The sequence below is a fragment of the Chenopodium quinoa genome, unplaced genomic scaffold (assembly GCF_001683475.1).
Source record: "Chenopodium quinoa cultivar QQ74 unplaced genomic scaffold, ASM168347v1, whole genome shotgun sequence".
NCBI lineage: Eukaryota > Viridiplantae > Streptophyta > Magnoliopsida > Caryophyllales > Amaranthaceae > Chenopodium > Chenopodium quinoa.
Window position 1 is genome coordinate 546,643 of NW_018743942.1, and position 22,617 is coordinate 569,259.

Below are 22,617 nucleotides of genomic sequence, written 5' to 3' on the forward strand. Positions count from 1 at the left end.
AAAATATTAAAGGATTAGTCACCACCGATCAAAATGTAGCAAAGGGCTCTTTCCCCAAATAATGTTGCTTTTTTATCTAATTCCCAAAATACAACTACTTTTTAAAAATTTCCCACTGTACCGTCCACGTCACCAGTTTAGTGTGACTTTTTTTATTTACGATTTTATTGCAAAACCGGTTTTCACTTTGAAACCGCTACTTGAAGTAGTGGTTTATACTTGGTATAAATTTGAAGCGAAACAAGTTTCCTTTCTTCGCTCTAAATCTCTAAAGCCAACCAACCTTCTAGAGTTCTAGTATGTCAAGGAGAGCACCTCAATCACCATGGCAGGAGTAATCCGCCGCCGACTAACCTCCACCATCGACCCGCTCCTGCGACAATTCTGCTACTGTTTTAATTTATCCTAATTTTGTTGGGGAACGGTTTGTTAGTTGCTCTAACATTTTTTTTTCAATTTAATTATTAAAATTGTCAAATAGTTATCAGAATTGTAAGTTTGATGAATGAAATTAGAATTGGGAGAACTTTTGTGAGAGATGAATTTGGAAATAAATGGAGTTTGATTGAGAAGTGATGTTTTGAGGGATGGTTTTCATTGAGAAAATTGTATGTGAGTTTAGTGTGATACTTACTACAATTTCAATTTTAGGTTGGAATGTTAAATTATATACTACGTATTTTAATTGGATTCATGCATATGTCAAAGAAGATTTACTATGGAAAAAGAAGAAAGATGGGGTTGAGAAATGCAGGTGCTGAAGATGCTCAAAGCCTTTAACTTGGATTTTTTTTTTTTAATAGTTCAGATGAAAACCGCCACTTCAAGCAGCGGTTTTCACTTGAACCGTAATAAAAAATAAAAAAATAAAATAAAAATAAAAAACAAATTTTGTATATTTGCTGAAGTGAACAGTATAATGGAAAATTTTTAAAAAAGTGGTTGTATTTTAGGAATTAGATTAAAAAATAAAGCAACATTATTTTGAGAAAAGACTCTATTAAAAATGAAAGGAGCTATATACAAGGTCGTATAGAACCCTAATTTTTTAGGTAGTAACTTTTTTTACCCTCAGGGTTTTTTCGGTTATTGGACCTTCATTGGGACTTGTCCAAATTATAAAGTATTTGTATTAATGTACAAGGTAAGGTCATAAACGCTAAGGAAAAATTGCCAAAGCCATGAAATGACAATAAAATCATCACAAAAATTATTTTATTGGATAATTTAACAAGTGATAAATACACAAACAAAATTTCATTCTAAACGTCCTTCCTATCTAAATTTAACGGTGAAATCATCTCATCTGTAATCACTCAACTAACCAAAACTTTAACCCGTTGGGTTAGCTAGCAAGTTAATTGTCATTTCCTATTTTAACTTGCGCCCTGTGATTAGATCTACATCAGAACACCTTCGGCATTGTTAAGCGCTTTCTTAATAAGCTTGAACTTTTTAGCAGCAGTTTTATTTGTGCTTACAACATACTCTATGATAAATAACTCCAGACCATTTCAGAGTTCTTCCAGCTCAAGAGTAATGGTGAATCGTGTAAAAACATTCCACACAACATTATCTGGGTACTCGAAAAGTGCCTCAAAGAGCATTCGGAAATGCATTATCCTCTTTGCAGTAAGCTAAGTGGCATCAATCAGATCAACGACTTTCAAAACGGCAAGGGAAAGAGTGAAGCTTACAAACATTTCAGCCTCAAATTTAGCTAGGTGCATTGATCTTATCAAAGGCATGGACTCCAGCTCTTTCAAATGGTCCCAAAGGCAATACTGCATAATATTAGGAAAAAAAAAGTTAAGAGATACTTGTGTTCTTTGTTTCACACATCTTTTTATTTATTGTTAAAAGTCTGGACCATTAGAGGAGAGAGGCATAGATGACAATAAAATAAAAGGGAAATTCTCACTGATGAACTCCAATTTATTAAATTTACAAGTGGTGAACGTTCTTAAAATTAATTATCATTGGTGAACCTTAATTAGAATGACTAAATCATTGGTAACCTTAATCACCATTTATTGTGTTAACCAAATTTATGCTTATATTATTGTGTTATCCAAATTTATGCTTATATTATTGTGTTGGGATATTCATATTGAAGCAAAATGACAGAGAAAATTATTGAACAAAAGCAGAGGGTGTTGAATCATTAATCACAGGACAAATTCATTGTCATAAACTTAAACCAAATTTATTGTTGAAAAAGAATCAAAAAACAGATTTGGCAACCTTAAATGGCATACATTGTTTGATTTACTAATTTGATCACTCAAAAAATCGCCATTCATTACAATTCATCTCTGACATGCATAATCTAACAAGGTTGTGATTGAAACTTCTTTTTTTGCCCTGGTTCTTGGTGACTGTCATACTGGTTGTGATGGAGATGCTAGTGTAGCAGGGTCTGGTTGGCTTTGACTTATCACTTTCTTTGGCTTTGAGGCTTGTTTAGGGGCTTGTTTAGGGGCTGGCTTTGGGGCTGGCTTTGGGGCAGGCTGTGGGGCAAGCTGTGGTGCTTGCTTTGGGGCTGCTCCAGATTTGGCTTTCTCTTTCTTAGTTAGACCACCTTGATAGGTTTGGGAATTGAGTCCAAATTGTTGGAATTTCCTGCATTTGACAGTCTTAGACCTTTTCCCCTTATCTTGCTCACCTTCTTCTCTCCTTCTATTCCTAGCAGGCCTCCCTATCCCTCTCTTCATTTGTGGTGGGCCAATCTCTTCATCTGTGCTGTCAGGCTATTGCTCTGGATCTGGTATCACTTTGATGTTGTGTGCACAAGTGAGCTTGTACCTTTGGACTGAGTACCACTCACTAATGTAGTTCCTAGGTCATCATGTGAGTACATAATTGCCCTCATAGCATGTTTGCAAGGCAATCCATATAATTGACATGCATTACACAGAACAGATCTGCCATCTAACACTTCAAACAATCCATCACCAAATTATAGGCACTTACAAGACCTAGACTCAAGCCTTATAACTTGGATTCTTCTCATTATGTTTGGGCAGAAATCATCTCCCCAAGTTTCACAAGCTTCCCTTCTAGTAGCCATTCTTACCATAGTTAACCTTCTTATACCTACATTCAAGGTTAGACATACAGTTAGCATTGTACTTCTATTTTCCAAAATCACAACCCACACATAAGAGCTTGAGTAATATTGTTACCTTTAAGCAAGGTCAATACTAGTCTGCATCTATCTACTCCTAAAGTAGAATTGAAACTTTCAACAAAGTTGAATTTGTTGATATCATTCTTGATGGCTGGATTGAAAGCATGGTTTGTCCAAGTTGACTGTGGGCCAACTTCTGCAAGCCACACCAATGCCAAAGGATTGGCCTTTTGTAAAGCTTTCATAGCTTTCTTGAAAGTGAATGGGTTGTATGCCCCAGCAGCTTTCTAGAATATCTGGAACATTAGCAAGCTAGGGAATTAGCCCTTGAAATTTTTGACTAGATGCTTGCAGCAGTATCTCCTACCCACCTTTAGCCAAATTTGAGACAAGGCTGGATCAATACCCTAAACACATAAATTTAGCAAATTTGTTAGTATGATAATCACAAAGAAAAGCATTCAAAATGAAGAATTGATGTCACCTTTTGTCTGTCAGAATGTATGCACCATCCATCTCCCCTTTCAAAATCCTGTAGAGCATTCTTCAAATGCCAAAGGAAGAATTTCCATCTATCAACATTCTCTACACCCACAATTGCCCATGCAATTGGAAATATCTCATTATTTCCATCCATGGCTACTACAGAAAGCAACACACCACCATAATTTCCCTTAAGGTGGGCCCCATCTACTCCAATCAAGTTTCTGCATCCTGCTTTCAACCCATCTAATGCAGCTTGGAAAGCAATGAAAATGTTATTAAACTGTAGAGGCCTCTCAGGTTCAGGTCTAGTCCAAACAACATGAGCAACAGAGTTTGGGTTGGTTTCTCTTATAACATCACAATACAGTGGCAAGTGTTTGTATGACTCATCATGATCACCATGTATTTCTTCTAAAGCTTTGGACCTAACTCTATATAATGTGCTCTGTGCCATGTCAACCCCAAATCTCTTCCACAACAACTCATTTAGGGACTTGACTGGGACATCATTGTTAGCCCTAATATCATCCATCAACACTCTTCTAGCCCACCTCACATTCACCATTATTGGATTCCTCATCTCAAGTCCTTGGCATGTATGTTCTGCATTACTAATCTTCTTGATTGCCCATGTAAAGATGTCTGGAATAATTGATGCATGCAGCCTCCAATTACAGTGTATGTCTGAGCATCTTGCAGCATATCTTTTGGTGCTAGCATAATCAATAACAATAGAAAACCCACACTGTATACATTAATCCCTAACAATATCTCTGAGGTGTTGTTTGTCAACAAAGAGCTACCATTCCTTCAAAACTATCTTACCAAACCCCTCATCCTTGTATACTTCCCCATTGTTATATATCTTACTCAAATAATTATCCTGCTCATCCTCACACTCAAATTCTGCTTCCTCAAAAGGATCAAAGGAATCCTTAACCTTAGGCCCATATTCATCCTTTGATTGGTCATCCTATTCAATTAAACTCTCACTATCCTCATCTTCACCACCATCTTCAAAATGCTCATCTGAACTGTACCCATCATCATCATGTGCCTCATACAGTTTCAAAGTTGTATCAACAGTGTCTTCACCCAAACTCACTTCAGGTCTGACATTCTCACTGCCACCCCTAGCTATTCCCTCATCCAACTGATGCACAGTGTTGACAGCACTCTCACCACCATTAGTACTACTACTAATCACAATACCCTTTGGCACTAGTTCTAGGCACCCTCCTTTGAAAATAAGTTGACACCCTTGATGACTTAGAATATTCATTCACCCCTGAGTTGTTACTAACATAAAATACTCCTACATTTTGCAAAGGAGGTGAAATGAGTTGGGAAGATGGGTTAGGTTGTGTATCTTGTATGATAAAGTCTTCAGGGGCTATGTATTGAGGATCTAGTTCTTGGGATGCAATAGGTTGCTCAGTTTGTTCAACTTCCCAAGGGGTTGGGGAAATATTGAACCAATCCTCTAATGAACTCCCTCCCCCTCTTCCCCTCCCTCTCCCTCTCACACTGCCCCTCCCTCTCACAGTATTCCTTCCCCTCCCTCTCCCCCTTCCCCTCCCTCTATATCTACCTACATCAACACCCTCCTCTTCCAATCTCTGCTCCCTTTCAACCCATGTTTCATCAGGATCATAAGTAAGCACTTTAGGTTGAACCTGATTATGTTGCTTGCCCAATTCACTCAAATGATTATCAAATTCTTCATTACTTACAACTTCTGCTTCTACCACCTCTCTGTTCTTTCTCTTCATAGGTGTTAGTTTCTTTTGAGGTTCAATTAATAAAGTCTTGGGAACATCAGGTGGTACCACTTGCTCCTTACCAACCTCAGATGCATCAATTTGATGCTTTCCCTTAACTAAAGACCTAGCAGCTGCTACAACTTTAGTGTCTTTTAACCCATCCCCAACCCACATGTATATCTCTTTTTTTTTCTGGCAAGTTTGCAAACATTTTCATAAAATCATTGTCATTTTCAAGTTTCACATGCTTCATCTTGTACACATAATAGAATGTGGGGTTTTGAGGAGTTTCAGCTTTGTTTTCCTTTTCCTTTTCCAATAATCTACAATTAGGTCTATTAGATTAACTTTATAAACATCCTAAACCAAAATAATCACATCAATTCCCCTATATTGAAACCTTAAGCCTATATTATCACCCATTCAGCATCAATCACAAAGACAAACCACAACACTTGTATAAGAGTCATACATGATAACAATCAAATCAAACAACAACTTTGACAACAATTGCATACAATTCACACATCTAAACCAAGGAAAAAACATACTTCACTTTAAACAACATCGATTTCTCAATACCCAAGCACAATAAACAAGCATAGAGTCATCATCCATTCGAAACAAAAAAAAGGGGGCATACTACAAATGAAAGCATAAAAATGCATACCTCACTTCGATTGACGCTCTATTTGATTAATGTGCAGCAAAGATTGCACTTTTAATCCACTATGATGCCTAACAATCCAGATTATTGCCCTACACTAGCGCAATTGTGTCGCACTTGATTTTCCCCAATTACCTTCATATTGCCCTAAAATTTGCTCCAATATTATCTCTCACCTCTAAATAATTAAGCTCTAAAGCGAATTTTGTAACCCTAGAATTTTTTAAAGGGATTAATTCGCAACCTTTGTCTGTAATTGATCTCAGAATTAAACTAGGAAGAAGATGAAATATGGAAGACGATGGGTTTATTACCTGATTAGACATACTTGGTTGAGGTAAGTAAATGAGGGCAGATTAGGAATTCCAGGTTTTTTTTTTATAAAAAAAACGTTTATAAGTGTTCACCATGGTTAAATAATCAGAGTATATGGTGATTAAGGTCACCAATGATTTAGTCATTCTAATTAAAGTTTACCAATGATAATTAATTTTAAGAACGTTCACCACTTGTAAATTTAATAAATTGGAGTTCACCAGTGAGAATTTCCCAAAATAAAATAAATAGAAGATTTCCAAACAGGGAAATGAATAAATAAACAAACAAAAAAAGGCGGATTATGGGAGGCAATGCACTAAAAAATAAATGAATGAATAAATAAACAAATATGGCCAATTATGGGAAGTGATGCACGATTTTTAGTTTTAAAAAGCGCAAGGCACACCAAGGCGCAAATAGTCTTTGCAGCCTAGGCGCAAGGCGAAGGCGCGCGCCTTTTGTATGCAAGGCGCATGTATTTATATATTTATTTCAAATTATTTTTTACTTTGATAGTACTTAATACCAATTGAAAAGATTCATAATAACTTAAGTAACGATATATTGAGAGCTAAGGTAGTCTGAATTTGAAAATATGTCCATCATTCTTCAATTTATAACTTAAATCTTTGTTATTTTCCTTGAGGATCAAAGGCGCGCCTTACCAAAGGCACTTTGAGGCGCACGAGGCACGCGCCTTCCGTAGGTGACTGAGCCTCACCTAGAATAATCCCATTTCCCAGAGACTAGGAGTGAGGCGCGCCTAGGCGCACTTTTTAAAACCAAGTGCACGAAAAAAAAACGGAGTGCGTATCCATTGGACACCCAAGTCTTATACCAGTAGATTTCACCATAAACTAGCACCGCAATTTGAAACAAATTACTTCTTTTATTCACGTTCAAGCTTTATGGTGTCCTCTACAAACTGTTCGCCAAACAAAAAATTAAAGCAACAGAATTTTTTCATAAATAAAGGTAAAATTAGTTCTTCCAAACGGGTCATGTCATATTGTGTTCCTGTCGATATTATACAGATTCGCTTATCTTTATTAATCTATGCAAGAAATTAGATAATTTAGTACAATATAAACTTATTAGTATTCATATTAGAAATTAAACTCTTGTCAATAACATGTTGACGTGAATTTGTCAAATTGTGATTAATCTATGGACTTTTTGGCTTTAGCAAGGCACATGTGGGAGCCAGAAATGGGAGGGAAAACTTTTTGAAGATAATTGGACAGATGGGGATCAAACCCTATAATGATATGTAAGATATACTAATGTTTGTACTGCCTTATTCACTCTCTTTACTAGCTGTGAACCCATCTGCCAAAGCTTATAGATGGCATATAAGACATATATTCCAAGAAAAAGGTTTAAATTCAAACCTGAAGAGTAAACTCGTGGTTTTTGTAACACCCCCAAATCTCCCTCTATGGAAATACTAGTATAATACGTATAATTATACCATAGAGATAGACTTAGGCGTATTACCGCCGCGTGATTACGCAAGGCTACTCAACTTACTAAAAATAACAATACTTTGCAGCGGAAACTCAAATACTCTTCTTTATTAATAATAACCATAATAGTAACCAATTTTATGAGTACTCAAAATAGATACAAGACCAAATTCCTAATTTAGTGAAAATCAATCCCGGGACTCCAATGCATCATTTATTGACTCCAACCTGAAAATAAGCAACAACTTTTAGCATTACGGTAAACAGGGCGAACAAAACAAATAAGAAGTACAGGTTAGCAAAATATGCAAGTACGGTAAGTGCAAGATAATTAATTTCAATTTATTCGCAAACATGCTTTAAAACCAATTTCCAATAAATAATCCAATAATTCCAAACTCATGGTTTAAAACCAATTCTCAATAATTCCAATATCAAAAAATCAATAAAACCAATTCCAATTATTTAAAAACCAATTCCTCATATTAAAACCAATTCCTCTCCCAAGTGTGCACACCCCCCAAGCTAGTCTCCTTATGTTACAAGACTATTCTTGAGGAAAGACCCGGTCATGCAAAGTCCAAGGCCTTATCAATAAACCAAATCCGCATAGTGGGATTACAACCATGCTTATAAAGCATAAATAATATTAAATCCATGATTCAATAAATCCTCTTTTAAATCCAATAATTCAACCTTTAATAATAATAATTCAAACTTCTTTAAATAAATTCAACATGCTTATAAAATCAATCCTTTTTAAACATGAATAATAAATTAATTAATCAAAACATGTTATAAAAATCAATACTCCAATTTAATTATTAAAACCAATCCTTTAAACATACTTTTAATTCATAAACCATAATTCAATTCAATTTAATTCAATTCATCATAAAATCATTCAAACATGTTATTCAAATCGATCACTTTCAAGGTATCTAACCACCTAACGTACCTTGATCTTCACTTAGCCAACAACACTTCAAAAGAACTCTCAACTAGCTTGATCAAAAATACCCTACAAATAAATATAACCTTAATCAATATAAGGTTAACAAATAATCACAAGTAATTAAATTAAACCCTCCCAACTATATGTACATGAACCTCTTAAATTAATTCAACATGAACATTATTAAAATCTGATTTTATATAATTAAGACTACTCATAATAATTTCATATTAATCTCCCATAATAATAATAATAATAATAATAATAATAATAATAATAATAATAATAATTTAATAATAACAATAATAATAATTTAATAATAACAATAATTTAATAAAAGAAAAGGAGAAGAAAAGAATTGGATTTGCGTAGGAAATAATAGGCAGAACTTTCAGAGGCTATAACTCCTTCGATATAGCTCTTAATTGAGTTATTCTTGATCCTAACCTCAAGGATTTTTCAAGAGAAACAACTTTTTGTGAAACGTAACTACCCCAAAAAGTGATCAGGAGTGTCCGAAAATTGGCTTCAAAGATGAACGGGATGATTTGTGTAAAATTGAGGAGAAGAAAAGAAGAGAATTGGTGTGAAGAATGTGAGAGGTATGAAGGGGTATTTATAGGCTAGTATGAGAATGAATTATGGTAGGAATATGTAGGAAGAATTATGGTAATTAGGGTTTAAGAGATTACTTGGAGAAGTGAGCAAAGATTTAAGGAAAGTTTTGATATTTGAAGGGATTGTGTATAATTGAATATGGAAGGTATGTATGTCATGAAAAGTATTAAGGAAATTGGGATTTCTTGAGGAATAATTAAGAAGAATGGCAAGAAAATATAATAATTGGATATAAAAATATGGAGAATTAGAATTATGGAAAATAGGAGATTTTAGGGAGATAATTAAAAATACAAATTACCAAAATATTTTCCCAAAATCTTTATGGGATGGCCGAAATTATTGAGCTTTCCTAAGCTCATATTTTCGGCCTCCCTATTTAGTATTTAGGAATATATTTTGCTAGTTTAAAGGAATAAAAATAATTTTGTAAATAATATTTATTGTAATAAATAATTAAATAATAAATACCAAATATTCACCAAATAATTTAACTAAATAAAAATCAGATTTTCACATAGAAAAATCCGAAATTATTAGCTAATTAATTGGGATTTTTGGACTTATTAAAATAATAATAAAATATAGCTTTTGCCTTAATTAAAATATCTGAAATATAAATAATCCGGTTTTTAAAATAGGATAAATGGATAATAAATCTTATCCAAAATAATGATTAGTTTTCAAAATACTTTTGGCGCCAAAATTCAAATATCATTTTGGCTCCAAGATTTAAATAGTAAGTTGAATTACTAAAATACCCTTTTTAGAAAATAATAATTAATTAGGAAAATACGTATGAAAATACGGGGTATTACAGTCTAGCCCCCCAAAATAAGTTTCGACCCGAAACTTAGCCAAAAGAAACGAAAATCATTTTGAAATTATTGGTTCATGCACATCCTAACTTGACTCAAGACTCCAACTAAACTTAAATAAGACTCGAAATCACTAAAAATGACTCGAAAAGTAGACGCGCGAAACTCTATCGCCCTCTACCCCCCTTAAAAGGAGTAACGCCCCCGTAACTCGACCACTAACCTTAGGCAAACAGTTCTGGATAACGTTTCCTCATATCAGCCTCAGCTTCCCATGTAGCCTCTTCAGTTTTCTGATTTGACCACAATACTTTCACAATGCTCACATCTTTGTTCCTTGTGCTCCTGACCTTAGAGTCAAGAATCTTTACTGGTCTTTCCTCATAAGTCAAATTCTCATTCATCTCAATGGTTTCTGGTTGTAACACATGTGTCACATCAGGAATATACTTTCGGATTTGGCTCACATGGAACACATTGTGAACCCTTTCAAGCTCGTTAGGCAAATCCAACTTATAAGCCACTTTTCCCACTTTCTGAATGATCTCATAAGGCCCTATGTATTTTGCAGGCAGGAGCAAGAAATACTCTCATCATCATGTCATTACCATCACCATTTTTATAACATCAAAATCACAATCAAGTTTAATCACAAAATCAATAAGGTTAAGAGATCTAGACAAAAATAATGCACAAGCCCTTAATTCCTTCTCCAAAGCTACCCCCTCGACCCCCTTCTCTCTCCCAAGCTATATTTACAGAAGTGCATGGGGATGGAGGGGAGAAAACCAACATTTGACACGCTTAACAGGAGGATAAAAGTAAGATAGGCAGGGTCAAAAGCTATTCAATCATCCTAAATGTTTCCTCTTCGAGTCTCTTATTTACCGTCTTTCCCTCACAGATGTGAGACCAACCATCAAGAACTGGCTTACCCGGAAGGCCCCACTTCTCAAAAGTTTAGGTTGAAGTTTGGTAAGGTCATAAGCATACTCACAAGTCACAACCCCCTGTCTCCTATAGTTATAGGTCTCGGAAGTGGTCCTTTGATCTCAAGACGGGCAACATTGGGACCCTCCTAATATGAATTGCAAGGGGTGCTGCCATCACCACCCTAACCTTTAGTCATTAATTAATTAAGCAAAGTCATTTATTCATTATTTAATTTATTTAAACTCAAACACAAGCCTAACAAACGATTAGAGTAAATAGGCACAAACAAGAGATGCACAAGTAGTCAAGTAAGCACAATATGATGCAATGAGTTTGCAACCTAACCATGGCTCTATCTCTCTAAAGTTCAAGGATAAGGGTTGGTCAAATAGGGTCCATGTTAATGAGTCTGAATGCACCGTGCAGATTCCTTACCTTTGGAAGGGTTGGCACGTGAGGATGAGACCCCCCCCCCCAAGTTAAACTTTCTTCCACGGTTTGGTGAATTCACAAACTCGGATATACCCTTCGTTGCCATGAGTGTTCGATTGGGTAGATGGAGCGTGAATTCCCATAGGGTTATGGCCATATGAAGAACACATATAGGTTCAAAAAAGTGAAAAAAACTCAATCAAGTAGTACAATCAAGCAAACAGTATTAGAACTGGTCGAAACAATAAGGTAGATTTCTGGCTCGGTATTAAAAGAACGTAGCGCGAGACAACAGAGTCAGTCGTGAGACGATGAATCTGTCGCCACACGACATTGTTGTTGCACATCGATAGAGCCATCGCACTGTGACAGACTCTGTTTTCTCAGCGCCGGTTCCTACATGCCTCAGCAGCTTTCTATTCATTGAATTTTCTAGTTTTTCGTAGCGTTATTTTGATCCTAGATGTGAAAGATATTTCCCAAATTTCCTAAGTCCTATGTTTTTGACGCATTACGGATGGTCTATCCAATGCGGACCTTTTTTATGCTTATGCCAAAAATGTCAATTAAAATTACGCACATGAATACTAAGAACGTTTCGAGTCTCATCCACTCAATCTAAATTATTGCCAAAATAAATTTTAGGAATTAAAATATAAATTCTCCCCAGTGGAGTCGCCAAAGACTGTAGGGAATATTTCAAGCATTTCACACTTGATCCCCACTGTGATCATGCACTTAAGTATGGTGGAGTCTAAAGGGAAGGAAGCTAGAGAAAAAAAGTCTCCAACAAGTTTTAGGAACTTGTAAACCATTCACAGGGGAAGGTTACACCCCTTCATGATCCATGAGATCGCTAATTCCATAGTGGTTTGAAACCATGACAGGATATTCGGAGATGAAGGTACAAATCAACCTAAAAGATATTGAACTTGCCCTAAAAATAGGACTATACTTTATTCTTCTCATATTATGTGCACTTTCTGACTAACATACAATCAATATATTAATCCTAAACCTATTTAATCTATGTTGGTTGAATATAAATGCACAAACAAATCTATTATTGGCGATCACTTGAATTATAATCATATTAGCCTAAATAAGATTATTAATTATCTTATTAAGCGTGATTAATTACAAGTACAAATTCCCTTTATTTCTGAAAAAGAGGGTGTGATCAAGCAATAACAATAATAATATATCAAGCAACAATAACAATCATCATCATAATATTCTCAATCTCAAAGCATAATAATATTAGCAAGATCCTAGGCATGATACTAACAAGATTAATAACAAACCCTAGAATGTCACTAAACAATGAAGATCAAAGCTCTATCCCTAACATGATATTAGAAAGAATAGGAAGCAACCTAAACATGATACTAGAAATCAATAAAAGCATCCTAACATTATACTAGGAATTAAAATAATATAAACATGCCTTCTGTAGAAATGGAGCAATTGAAACAACTTACTTGGTTGCCTTGTATCTCTTTCTAATAACAAAATACACACGTTAGTAACCTCAAGGAAAATATTAAATCAAACAACTAATTTAAATAATTGAAATAGGGATTTGGGACCAAACCCTCAGAAATTATCAACCTTTCACGTCTAGGGCGAATGAAATTTCGAGCTTGGCTAGGTGTGTCTAAGTCTCGTGAATGAGGAATATTGTATTCTGTAAATGGTGTAGAAGAGCTTAATAAAAGGGATAAAGAAAAGCTATTATCTTGAGAGAGAAGAGAATAGAATGTTGTTGATAATTGTGAATGATTATAAATAGGGAAATATGACCTAATTTATAGAGAAAATAGCCCAAAAACGATCAGAAAAAGATTGAATCCCATTAGGAGTAAAACTGCCTCTGTCGTAGGACGATAGAGTTCAGCGCGATGCGACAGGCTTGTCGTTCAGTGCCGGTTTTGTCATTCCGCGCTACTTCACATGCTTGCTAAAAACTTGTACGGAATCCTTAATCTAATTAAATTCAACTAATGACGTCTGTACTTATCTTTGAAAACCAGATTTTAATCTCTTTAAAACACTTGTTTTATTCCGAATAGAATTCTTTATTGTCATAAAAAATATAATTAGTATTCCTAATCTCATTAGAACACAAAACAACCTTCTAGACTATTCTTGAAGATTAAAATCAATCCTAATAACTTTAGGAATATTAATTAATGGGCCCTCCGCTAGATCATTGAGCCATAAAACCATTTCAGGCCCAACTTAGTATTTTGGCCATAACTTCCTCATTATTCATCGGAATTGGGCTTATAATATATTGTCGAAAAGCTCTTTTCGAGCCTAATCCAAATACACTATTATTGGACCTTTATTATGGACCAAACTAAATTGTACTGGACATTTTCCATAAACAAAGTACATTTTTAAAAACAGAAAGAAAAGAAAGAAAAATATTTTATTTATAAACAACCACATCACAAGACTTTCCACACTTTCACTTAGTTTGATATTTAAGTGACGCGAAAGGTACTCATCACTAGGTTTGGTTTTTATGGAGACACAATTAGGTGTCTACACATAGCTACACTCTTATTTTCCGAAATCCAATTAGAGATAAGCTGCCCATGAGCATCATGGCATAGGTAAAAGGGAACGAGGAGGCGAGCCCCCCCATCTTCCGCATATCTTGCTCATCCGACATGGCATGAATCACCGAACTTGCACTCAGGAATAGATCATGGAACAAATAGGGTGGGTAGGCCCAACCACCACACTACACGTATAGACGCGAACCCCCCTCGTTACCGTACGTGCGAAGTGACATTGATTCACAAGAAGCTCAGCAAACTCTTGAAATAGCAGAAGCTAACTTGAGGAAAGCGGAAGGAAAGACACAAGTAATTGAAGCAAATTTAGCTTTGAGACGAGCTAGGACACGAGTAGAGGCTAGCAATCCGATTTCTTCGTAACCAGTCGGTGCGTGCGTCCAAATAATCATAATCAGAAGAAGTTCTGTTTGTACACTCTTTCGATATATAGAATCTAAATATATAGAAGATTCTCTTTTTCTTTTTATTTTGTTGATTCATGTTGGATTTAACATGAGTATATTAGGCCTACTCAGTGTTGGGCCCAATAAGCTCTCCTGCTACAACAAACACTTCCACAAAACCATCATCATTAACTGACTCTAAGAGCCCCCTTATATCCACAATGTTATCTATTTTCCTCTAACCTGTGCTAAGTTTTACCCTTTTCCCTATACCAAAGGCTATAAGACATAGGCAGAAGCATGGCATACTTCATATGACCATGGACAGCAACCTCCCTTATCAAATTAACATCCAACTTAGACACCTTCACCACCCCCCCCCCCCTACACAGACACACCACACAAGCAACTGCCTATTTTTGCTGACTCTTTTGGGGACAAACCCTCCCCCCACTATAAGATAAAGATCAATTGTGTCACCACTGTTGTTTTCCATTATCTACCAACTAGTAAGCCAGTAAAAAAGAGTTGTTATTTCGGATGATATACTACAAGAGGGGGGGTGAATTGTAGTATGTTCCTAGTGCCTACTTTTCACGGAATATAAAACTGATTGTTGTTAGGACTTAGACAATGCAAAGCGGATTTTACGAGGAAACCATCCAGGGCCCAACTGGAAGTAAAACCTTGAACCTACCTTAGGGATTCAAACACACAAACTTTACTATAATAGGGCAAACACCAAGTTACAACCTATTAGACACGGACCTTTATTTCACAAGTTCCTCACTGGACTTGCTACTTGATAGGACCCTATCCTACCCAATCTAAGTACCACACTTATATTCACTCGTACCACCAAAGTACTACACGTACTGCTGTAGGCGTCGTTCGAAGTGCGCCTACGTTAAAAGCATGTGGTGAATATGCTTGGCACTCATAGGAAGTGGGAATTGACATAATACGATTAGGGACAAGGAAAGTAGGGAGTCGCCAACAAGTTTTTAAGGAACTTGTAAACCAATCACTGATCATAAAAGGCAACCACGAATAAAGGGACAACGAAGGCAACAACGATTGACCCGTGAAGGTTACACCCCATTCATAATCCATGAGATTACTAACTCCATATGGTTCGGAACCACGAAAGGAGGATCGGGGATGATGGTACGAAATGAGTCATGGAGTCACATTCGCCCGTATTGGCTTCTACTCAATTCTTATAGTGAAAAATGATTTCTGCGATCTCAAAGGCATACAAACAGAGATTCAATTCGCTCCAAACTATTATTAAGCTAAATTGGTTTAATATTAATGCAACACATAATTCTAAAATATTGTGATCACTTGATTAAACAACAAGATTAAAAAGGAACCTAAACCGGTTGTCCAAATTATCTTATTATTAGGCGTGATTTTCAATTACATATTCCCTTTAACATGCAATATGGTGATCAAAATAATAATAGAATAACATCAATATTGAAAGCAATTTAACAATTATAGTGTTAGTCAAATCAAATATAAAATAACCTAATCATGATGCGAGCAATATTAAATAAAATAAGAGTAATGAATTTAATTAATTACTTACATTCAGCACGTTCCTTTAAATTGCTACATCATGAATAAACTGTTAGTAACTTCAATAAAAATAATAAAGTAAATGAAAATTAAATTAAATAAAAAGTAGAGTTGATTTGGTCCAAACCCTCAGTTATTTGTACCTTTCACGCCTTGGTTTAAGGACGGAACCTCGGGTTAAGTATAGACTCCTTGGAGTGCTTAGAGGAATTATTATGGAAGAATAAGGAGGCTAGAAATTAGGTTAAAGAGGGAGAAGAGAATGATTTTTGGTGTAAGGTGAGAGAGAATGATTATTGGTGCCCCGAACTGCAGAAAGGGGGGTCCTATTTATAGGGAAAATGAGCAGAGGGAACACGCGGAACCCTAAAAAGATAAAAACCCTAAAAAATAGTATAGTGTCACGGAAAAGAGCACCGTGACATGGTGACAGGCACCGTCAGACGGGGGAAGATCCTGTGACACAGGGAAAAACTGAGTGACGCGGGAAATAATTAGGTTACGGGAAGTGAAAACGCGTTTAGGGATTACGCGGAGAAAACACGGAGCAATCCCGTGGCACGGGATGTGCACCGTGATACGGGAATAAATGTCGTGACACGGCATTGTCCACCGTGGCACAGTGCAATATGCCGTGTCACGGTGTAAAAAGTACGCTGAAATTACACGGAATATCCCCGTGTCACGGAATGGGCACCGTGACACGGGAAATTGCACCATGACACGGTGCAAAATCCCGTGACACGAGAGAAAATTGTGTTGGAATTACAAAAATGGGCACCGTGTCACAGAAATAAGCCCCGTGACACGTCAGCTTTTGCCGCGTCGCGGCATTTTTGCTATTGCGCGGTAATTTCAGTTTTTTACCCATTTTTAAAATAATCATAACTTTTGATGCGTAACTCGGAATAAGGCATATAATATATCATTGGAAAGCTTATCAAGTCTACTTTCCAACCCAATTGGAATCAAGTCAAAATGATATTATATTTTAAGATATGGCCGTTTTAGTGGAAGGGTGTCGGTTTTAGGCCGAGTTTAGTGTTTTGCTCATATCTTTTTCGTTATAGCTCGGAATTGGGCTTATGATATATGGTTGGAAATCGTATTTAAAGTCCTATCCAAAAAAATAATAATTGGATCAAAATTTTGTATCCATAAAATCAGTTTCTCTCAGTTTTGCGATGTGGACACGAAAAGTGGAAAATAGGTTATGGTTTAGGGAAATGAGCTAGAAATTGGATTGGTTCATGAAATATATTGGATAGAACATGGATTTAAGCACTCCAAAGATTAATACTCAACTCGGCCAATAATGGAGGTGAAAGGTGTTCATTGACGGGTTTGGTTTTGGGGAGACATTTTTAGGTGTCTACAACTGCCAAAGTACAACTACTTGTACCACCTAAGTACAAAACTCACAGCTTCACCTAGAAGCCAACACATTGCACTCTTACAATTATAATGAGAATCTTCACGAACTCTCACGCCCTAATACATAAAACACTCAAAACCCTTTTTCCATTTTACAAGATCTCAAAGAATAACTCTAAATACATATCAATGAATAAAGAGATAAAACTAATATGTTGGACACTTCAAGATCTGTCTGGAACTTACTGGACGAACTGAAACCAAACCTGACTGGAACTTCGACCTAGAGGTTTGACTTAGCTTCATGCTGAAGGATGAAACCATTAAGCACGACCACTGCACTTCGTCAACCTTGACTTTGAATGAATACATATGAGTATATTTATAGTACACCCAAATCATTCTTTTCGTAAAATATAAGTTTTATTAAAAGACAGAAATAAAAGATATTTTCCAAAAATAAGTTTTCCAAAAATATATCTTTTGTTAAGAATATATTCTATCAATAATAATAAGATATATTTACCATAAAATCAGATTTTATCTAAATCTTATATTTTCCAAATATACTTATATATCTTTTAACAAAAGATATACTTACCATATCTTTTTACAAAAGATATACTTGCCATATATTTTATAAAAGATATACTTACCATATCTTATTACAGAAGATATATTTACCATATCTTTTAACAAAAGATATACTTGCCATAAAATTAGATTTTATTTAAAACTTATTTTACTGAAAATACTTTCCAAAAATAACTTATCTTTTTCCAAAAGGGATTTATTAGAAAATAAATATTTTTATTCTGTAAAATCAAATCCCTAAAAGATATGCACGTATTAGGTAAATATTTATATCATTAAATTTGACCTGCAACCTTTAACGACGTGCAGACCTAAGTTCCGATTAGGTTTTGGAACTCTGACAGTCTCTGAGTTCCTGACAAGTCAGTAACTCTAATTTCATTGACTATCATGAGTTCACCTTGGTTCTTTAGACTTGTTCCAGACTGACTTTTATGTCCAACATACTTACATGAATCCTATAGCGATATACTTCAATTTCTTCTTCTTCATGTTGTTTCTTTGAAACTCTTGTTCTAGAATCTTGTAGTATTGAAGTATTCTAGATCTCGGGGCAAGATTCTGTTAGGGAACTTAGATAGTTCTTGTTAGAGAACTAAGTTCCTGTTAGGGAACTCTTCATGTACTTGTTAGGGAACATGGAACTCTTCATGTACCTGTTAGGGAACATGGAACTCTTCATGTACCTGTTAGGGAACATGCTCTGGCTTTCGTGGGAAAGCCTGCCGAAAGTTCCTTCTGGATCTTGTTAGAGAATACCTTCATGTTCCTTCGTGGTTTGGTTCTCATGGGAGAACCTGCTTTAGGTTAATTTATTCTCTCTTGTTTCTCTTGAAGTCTTCTATGTTCCAACCATTGACTTCACCTAAGTCAGTTCCTGTCTTCACATAAACACTTAAGAGAAACATTAGATTGAAGTTTATTTGTCATAAACAAACTTCAAGTGAGAGAACTAACTAAACTTAAAGCTTATGTAAATACTCCTACACATATACAACTCATGTATGCATAGTGTACTTACCTCATGAAGCTAACTTATGCAAACACCTATTTACATAGTTACCATCATGGTTCCTTAGCCATCATCATGCTTATCAACCATAACACTCATCATTGTTCTTGTTCTTCTATTGCTTATCATATATTGCTTAAGTTCCTTATATACTTGTCATTGCTCAGGTTCCTTGTATCATGTTCCAAGTATAACTTGTTCTTTTTATGCATAACTTAACAAACACGTTAGATAGATAATCATCATTAGTTTACAATCATCAAAACCTTATTACTCAACAAGAGTACAAGTTAATATACAATTAACGATTACAATAGCATCTTAAACTTATCAAACTGAGCTTATTATTTCTCCAATTTGACAGCACCCCACACAAGTTCAAATATTGTTAAATAACAACCAAAAAAACAACATATTAAGCAGCTAGTTATAATTTAAAATGCAGCAAAATCAACAAGTCCAACACACAATACACTAACAACGTAATCAGCTAGTTAAGTTAATTAGTAAAAAAACTGCAAACCCTAATTCGCACAGTCAAATTTTCAAGTTTTTGAGGTTTATGCCCTATTTTCAAAATTGCCCCAAACTCCAACATCAATTTGCAAGTTTGCCATCAATTACACCCCAAAAGGCATTAAAAGGATTTAAAAAATACCTAATTAGGAATCTTCCACCAATATTTATCAGTATCACGCCAACTTTTAACTTTTTCTTCGAGGAAGATGGATGACGCAAATGGCTGACTTGTTGTTTTCGTACAACTTTGAATGCTCTCCTCTCAAATTCACTCCTCAACCACACAATTTAGATTAGATTTGATTATTATTGAAGATTTTTTGAGTAGATGAAAATATTCAATTGAATTGAATGCAGAAGGTGGGTGAGTAATCAATGAAGGAAGTAAAAGCGTAAATACAAGGTTGAAATTTGGAGGTAAAACATAAAAGTGGGCCCCGCGAACATTTTCTATGACGGAAATCATTGTCTGGTGGTAATTTCAAAATTTTAATTTTTTAAATAGTGCTAACATAAATGTTTTTTTTTTTGTAGTGTTTAAAAACCATTTTTTGGCGTTTTTGTGGTGTTAAAATTCAAATTTTCCTATTTTTATTTAAGTGTTTTTGCTCCAACCAGAATTGACACTTTAGATTTTATTATATATTTATTGATTTTTTTATAATAATAACACTATAATTAAATAACTACACATATAGAATTTTTTATTTTTTTAAAAAAAATTGTCACAAAAAATAAGTCAATTAAATTTATATAAACATTTCACGGATCAAATTAAGTATGCTATAAAAAATTGTGCCGGTCAAAACATGCCAATAAAATAGGGACATACGGGATATATTGTATTTAAGTACATTGCATGGGTTATAAATAACATAAATCTCATTCTTATATAAAACCTTATTATAATCATTAAATTTGCGGGGTGTTTTTTTTCAAATGTTTAATTAAATGATCAATAAGTTTTGATATCACTATAATATAAAATTCAAGTTAATTTTTTTGAAAAGAAATTCAAGGATTTGTTTCAATTAAAAACATTGGTTTTTCTTGTTTTATAAATTTATTGTTAAATTAACATTGTAGTTCATAATTAGATTAAGTAAAAACCGTGCATTACACATAATTTTAACTAGTTGAAATATTAAAACTTAACATATTTAGATTCTCATAGATTATAGGCAGTATTTCCTCAAAACAAAAATAAATAAATAAATAAAAAGATAATATCATCAATAATATAATAATATCACCTTGGAAGTGACTTTTTTTGTCTTGTCAATATCAGCACTTTACTTTTGTATAAATCAAAAAATTGTGTTGAATCTTCCAAGACTCAATTTATTCATTACATATTAAAAAGAAAATATCCTCACTTTTATTATTCGTTAATAAATTCAATATAAACCAAACGTAAAATTTACATTGGAGCATAATACAATGTACAATCTTTGTTTTATATTATTTGCAACGATTAGACATTTTTCTCATATTTTATGTCAAGTCATTGCAAATAATATAAAGCTAGCGGAAGTAATAAATAATAATAAATAAAAAAAAGGGATTCATAAAGAAATGGGTGTGAAAGGAAAAACATGAGATCAAATAAGAAAGAAATTGAGAATGATGACATGATCTTTTATTTGGCTAGTGAATTAAATTTGATTTTTTTTTCTTTGACAAGAATTTGAATGTTTTTAGTTGAGCTTTGTTAAACAACAACATTGTCTATCCATACAGTGTCCCCATTAGGGCATCTAGGACATTTACTGTTGCAATCTTCTTGTATACATTGTTTCATTGCTACGCAAATATGTGGGCATGTTTGTTCATCCCCGCTCGTTATTGTATGGATCAATGGTGAAACTTCTCTACCAATGCCACCTGTTTAAATAAATATAACATAATCATTATCATCAATTGCTAAAGGCAATAATAATATAAGATGCTAGTTAAAAAAGAAATGATTAAGAATTATTAACTATTAAATAAAAAGGAAAAATTGTCAAAAATCGCCTTTTAAAACACCTTTTTTTGTGATAAGATACCGTACCTTATAAAAATTTTCTTGTGAAAGCACACTTAAAACCATATTTTTTTTTTTGCAAGGTAACACCTTAGGCTGGTTTCAGGGCGTTGACCCTATTTTCCGACATTGACTCTCATGTGAGGGTCACGTGCTCAACCGAACCCCTCCTTCCACAAAACCACCAAAATCAAGCTTAGCCAACCCCGGCCGCCAACAACACCACCTAGCCGCCACTATAACCACCACTCAGTTGCCGACACCACCACCGATCAACCTAGCCACCATCACCGTCCACCCAAATCACTTAAAAACTCGTCCGCAAAAACCCTCACCTACCTCCAATACCACCCATGTCCCACCCAGATCCACCTGGAAAAAGCATACCCTCCACCAAAAATCAATAGAGAAGAGAGAAGAAGGTAAGTTATAGTTTCTCCCCCTTCTTTCCCCAATTAAGAACCCTAGACCTAAGGTAAATTAAAAAATCCAACAAAATTAACAACAATGAATCAATTTTTTTAACTTTAACATCTTACCTACTTCAAAATTAGATTAATCGAGGTTGTTCTTTTCCACAATTTGATCAAAAAAATGGAGTTTTCACATTCAATTGACAAAATTCGAGGGTAGCTATGAAGAATAGAAGAGTGAGAAAGTCTAATTGGAGGGAAAAAAGGGGAAAAAGAAAGAAAAAGGGGGTGGGTTTAGAGTGAATTGGGTAGGCGGTGATGGTAGCTAGGTTGGTGGGGGTGGTGTCGACGGAGGTTGAGAGGTGGTGTTAGTGGCGGCTAGATAGTGGTGTTGGCGACTGGGTTGGCTAGCAGGCTATGATTTTGGTGGTTTTGAGGAGGGAAGTGTTGAGCACATGACCCTTACGTGAGGGTCAATGCCTAAAACCGGATTTTGGTTTTATTTCACAAATATATATATATATATATATATATATAT

The 22,617-nt window shown here is 34.8% G+C and overlaps 1 protein-coding gene across 1 annotated transcript; it reads right to left on the reverse strand.

Annotated features, from left to right (window-relative positions):
• Positions 1–10,445: 10,445 nt before the first annotated feature.
• On the reverse strand, positions 10,446–10,838 carry LOC110688872. The gene is made up of 2 exons (XM_021865632.1): positions 10,830–10,838; positions 10,446–10,757 (listed from the first exon to the last, which is right to left on the reverse strand). Exons 1-2 carry the CDS (start codon positions 10,836–10,838, stop codon positions 10,446–10,448), a joined length of 321 nt encoding a protein of 106 aa, XP_021721324.1.
• Positions 10,839–22,617: the final 11,779 nt, after the last annotated feature.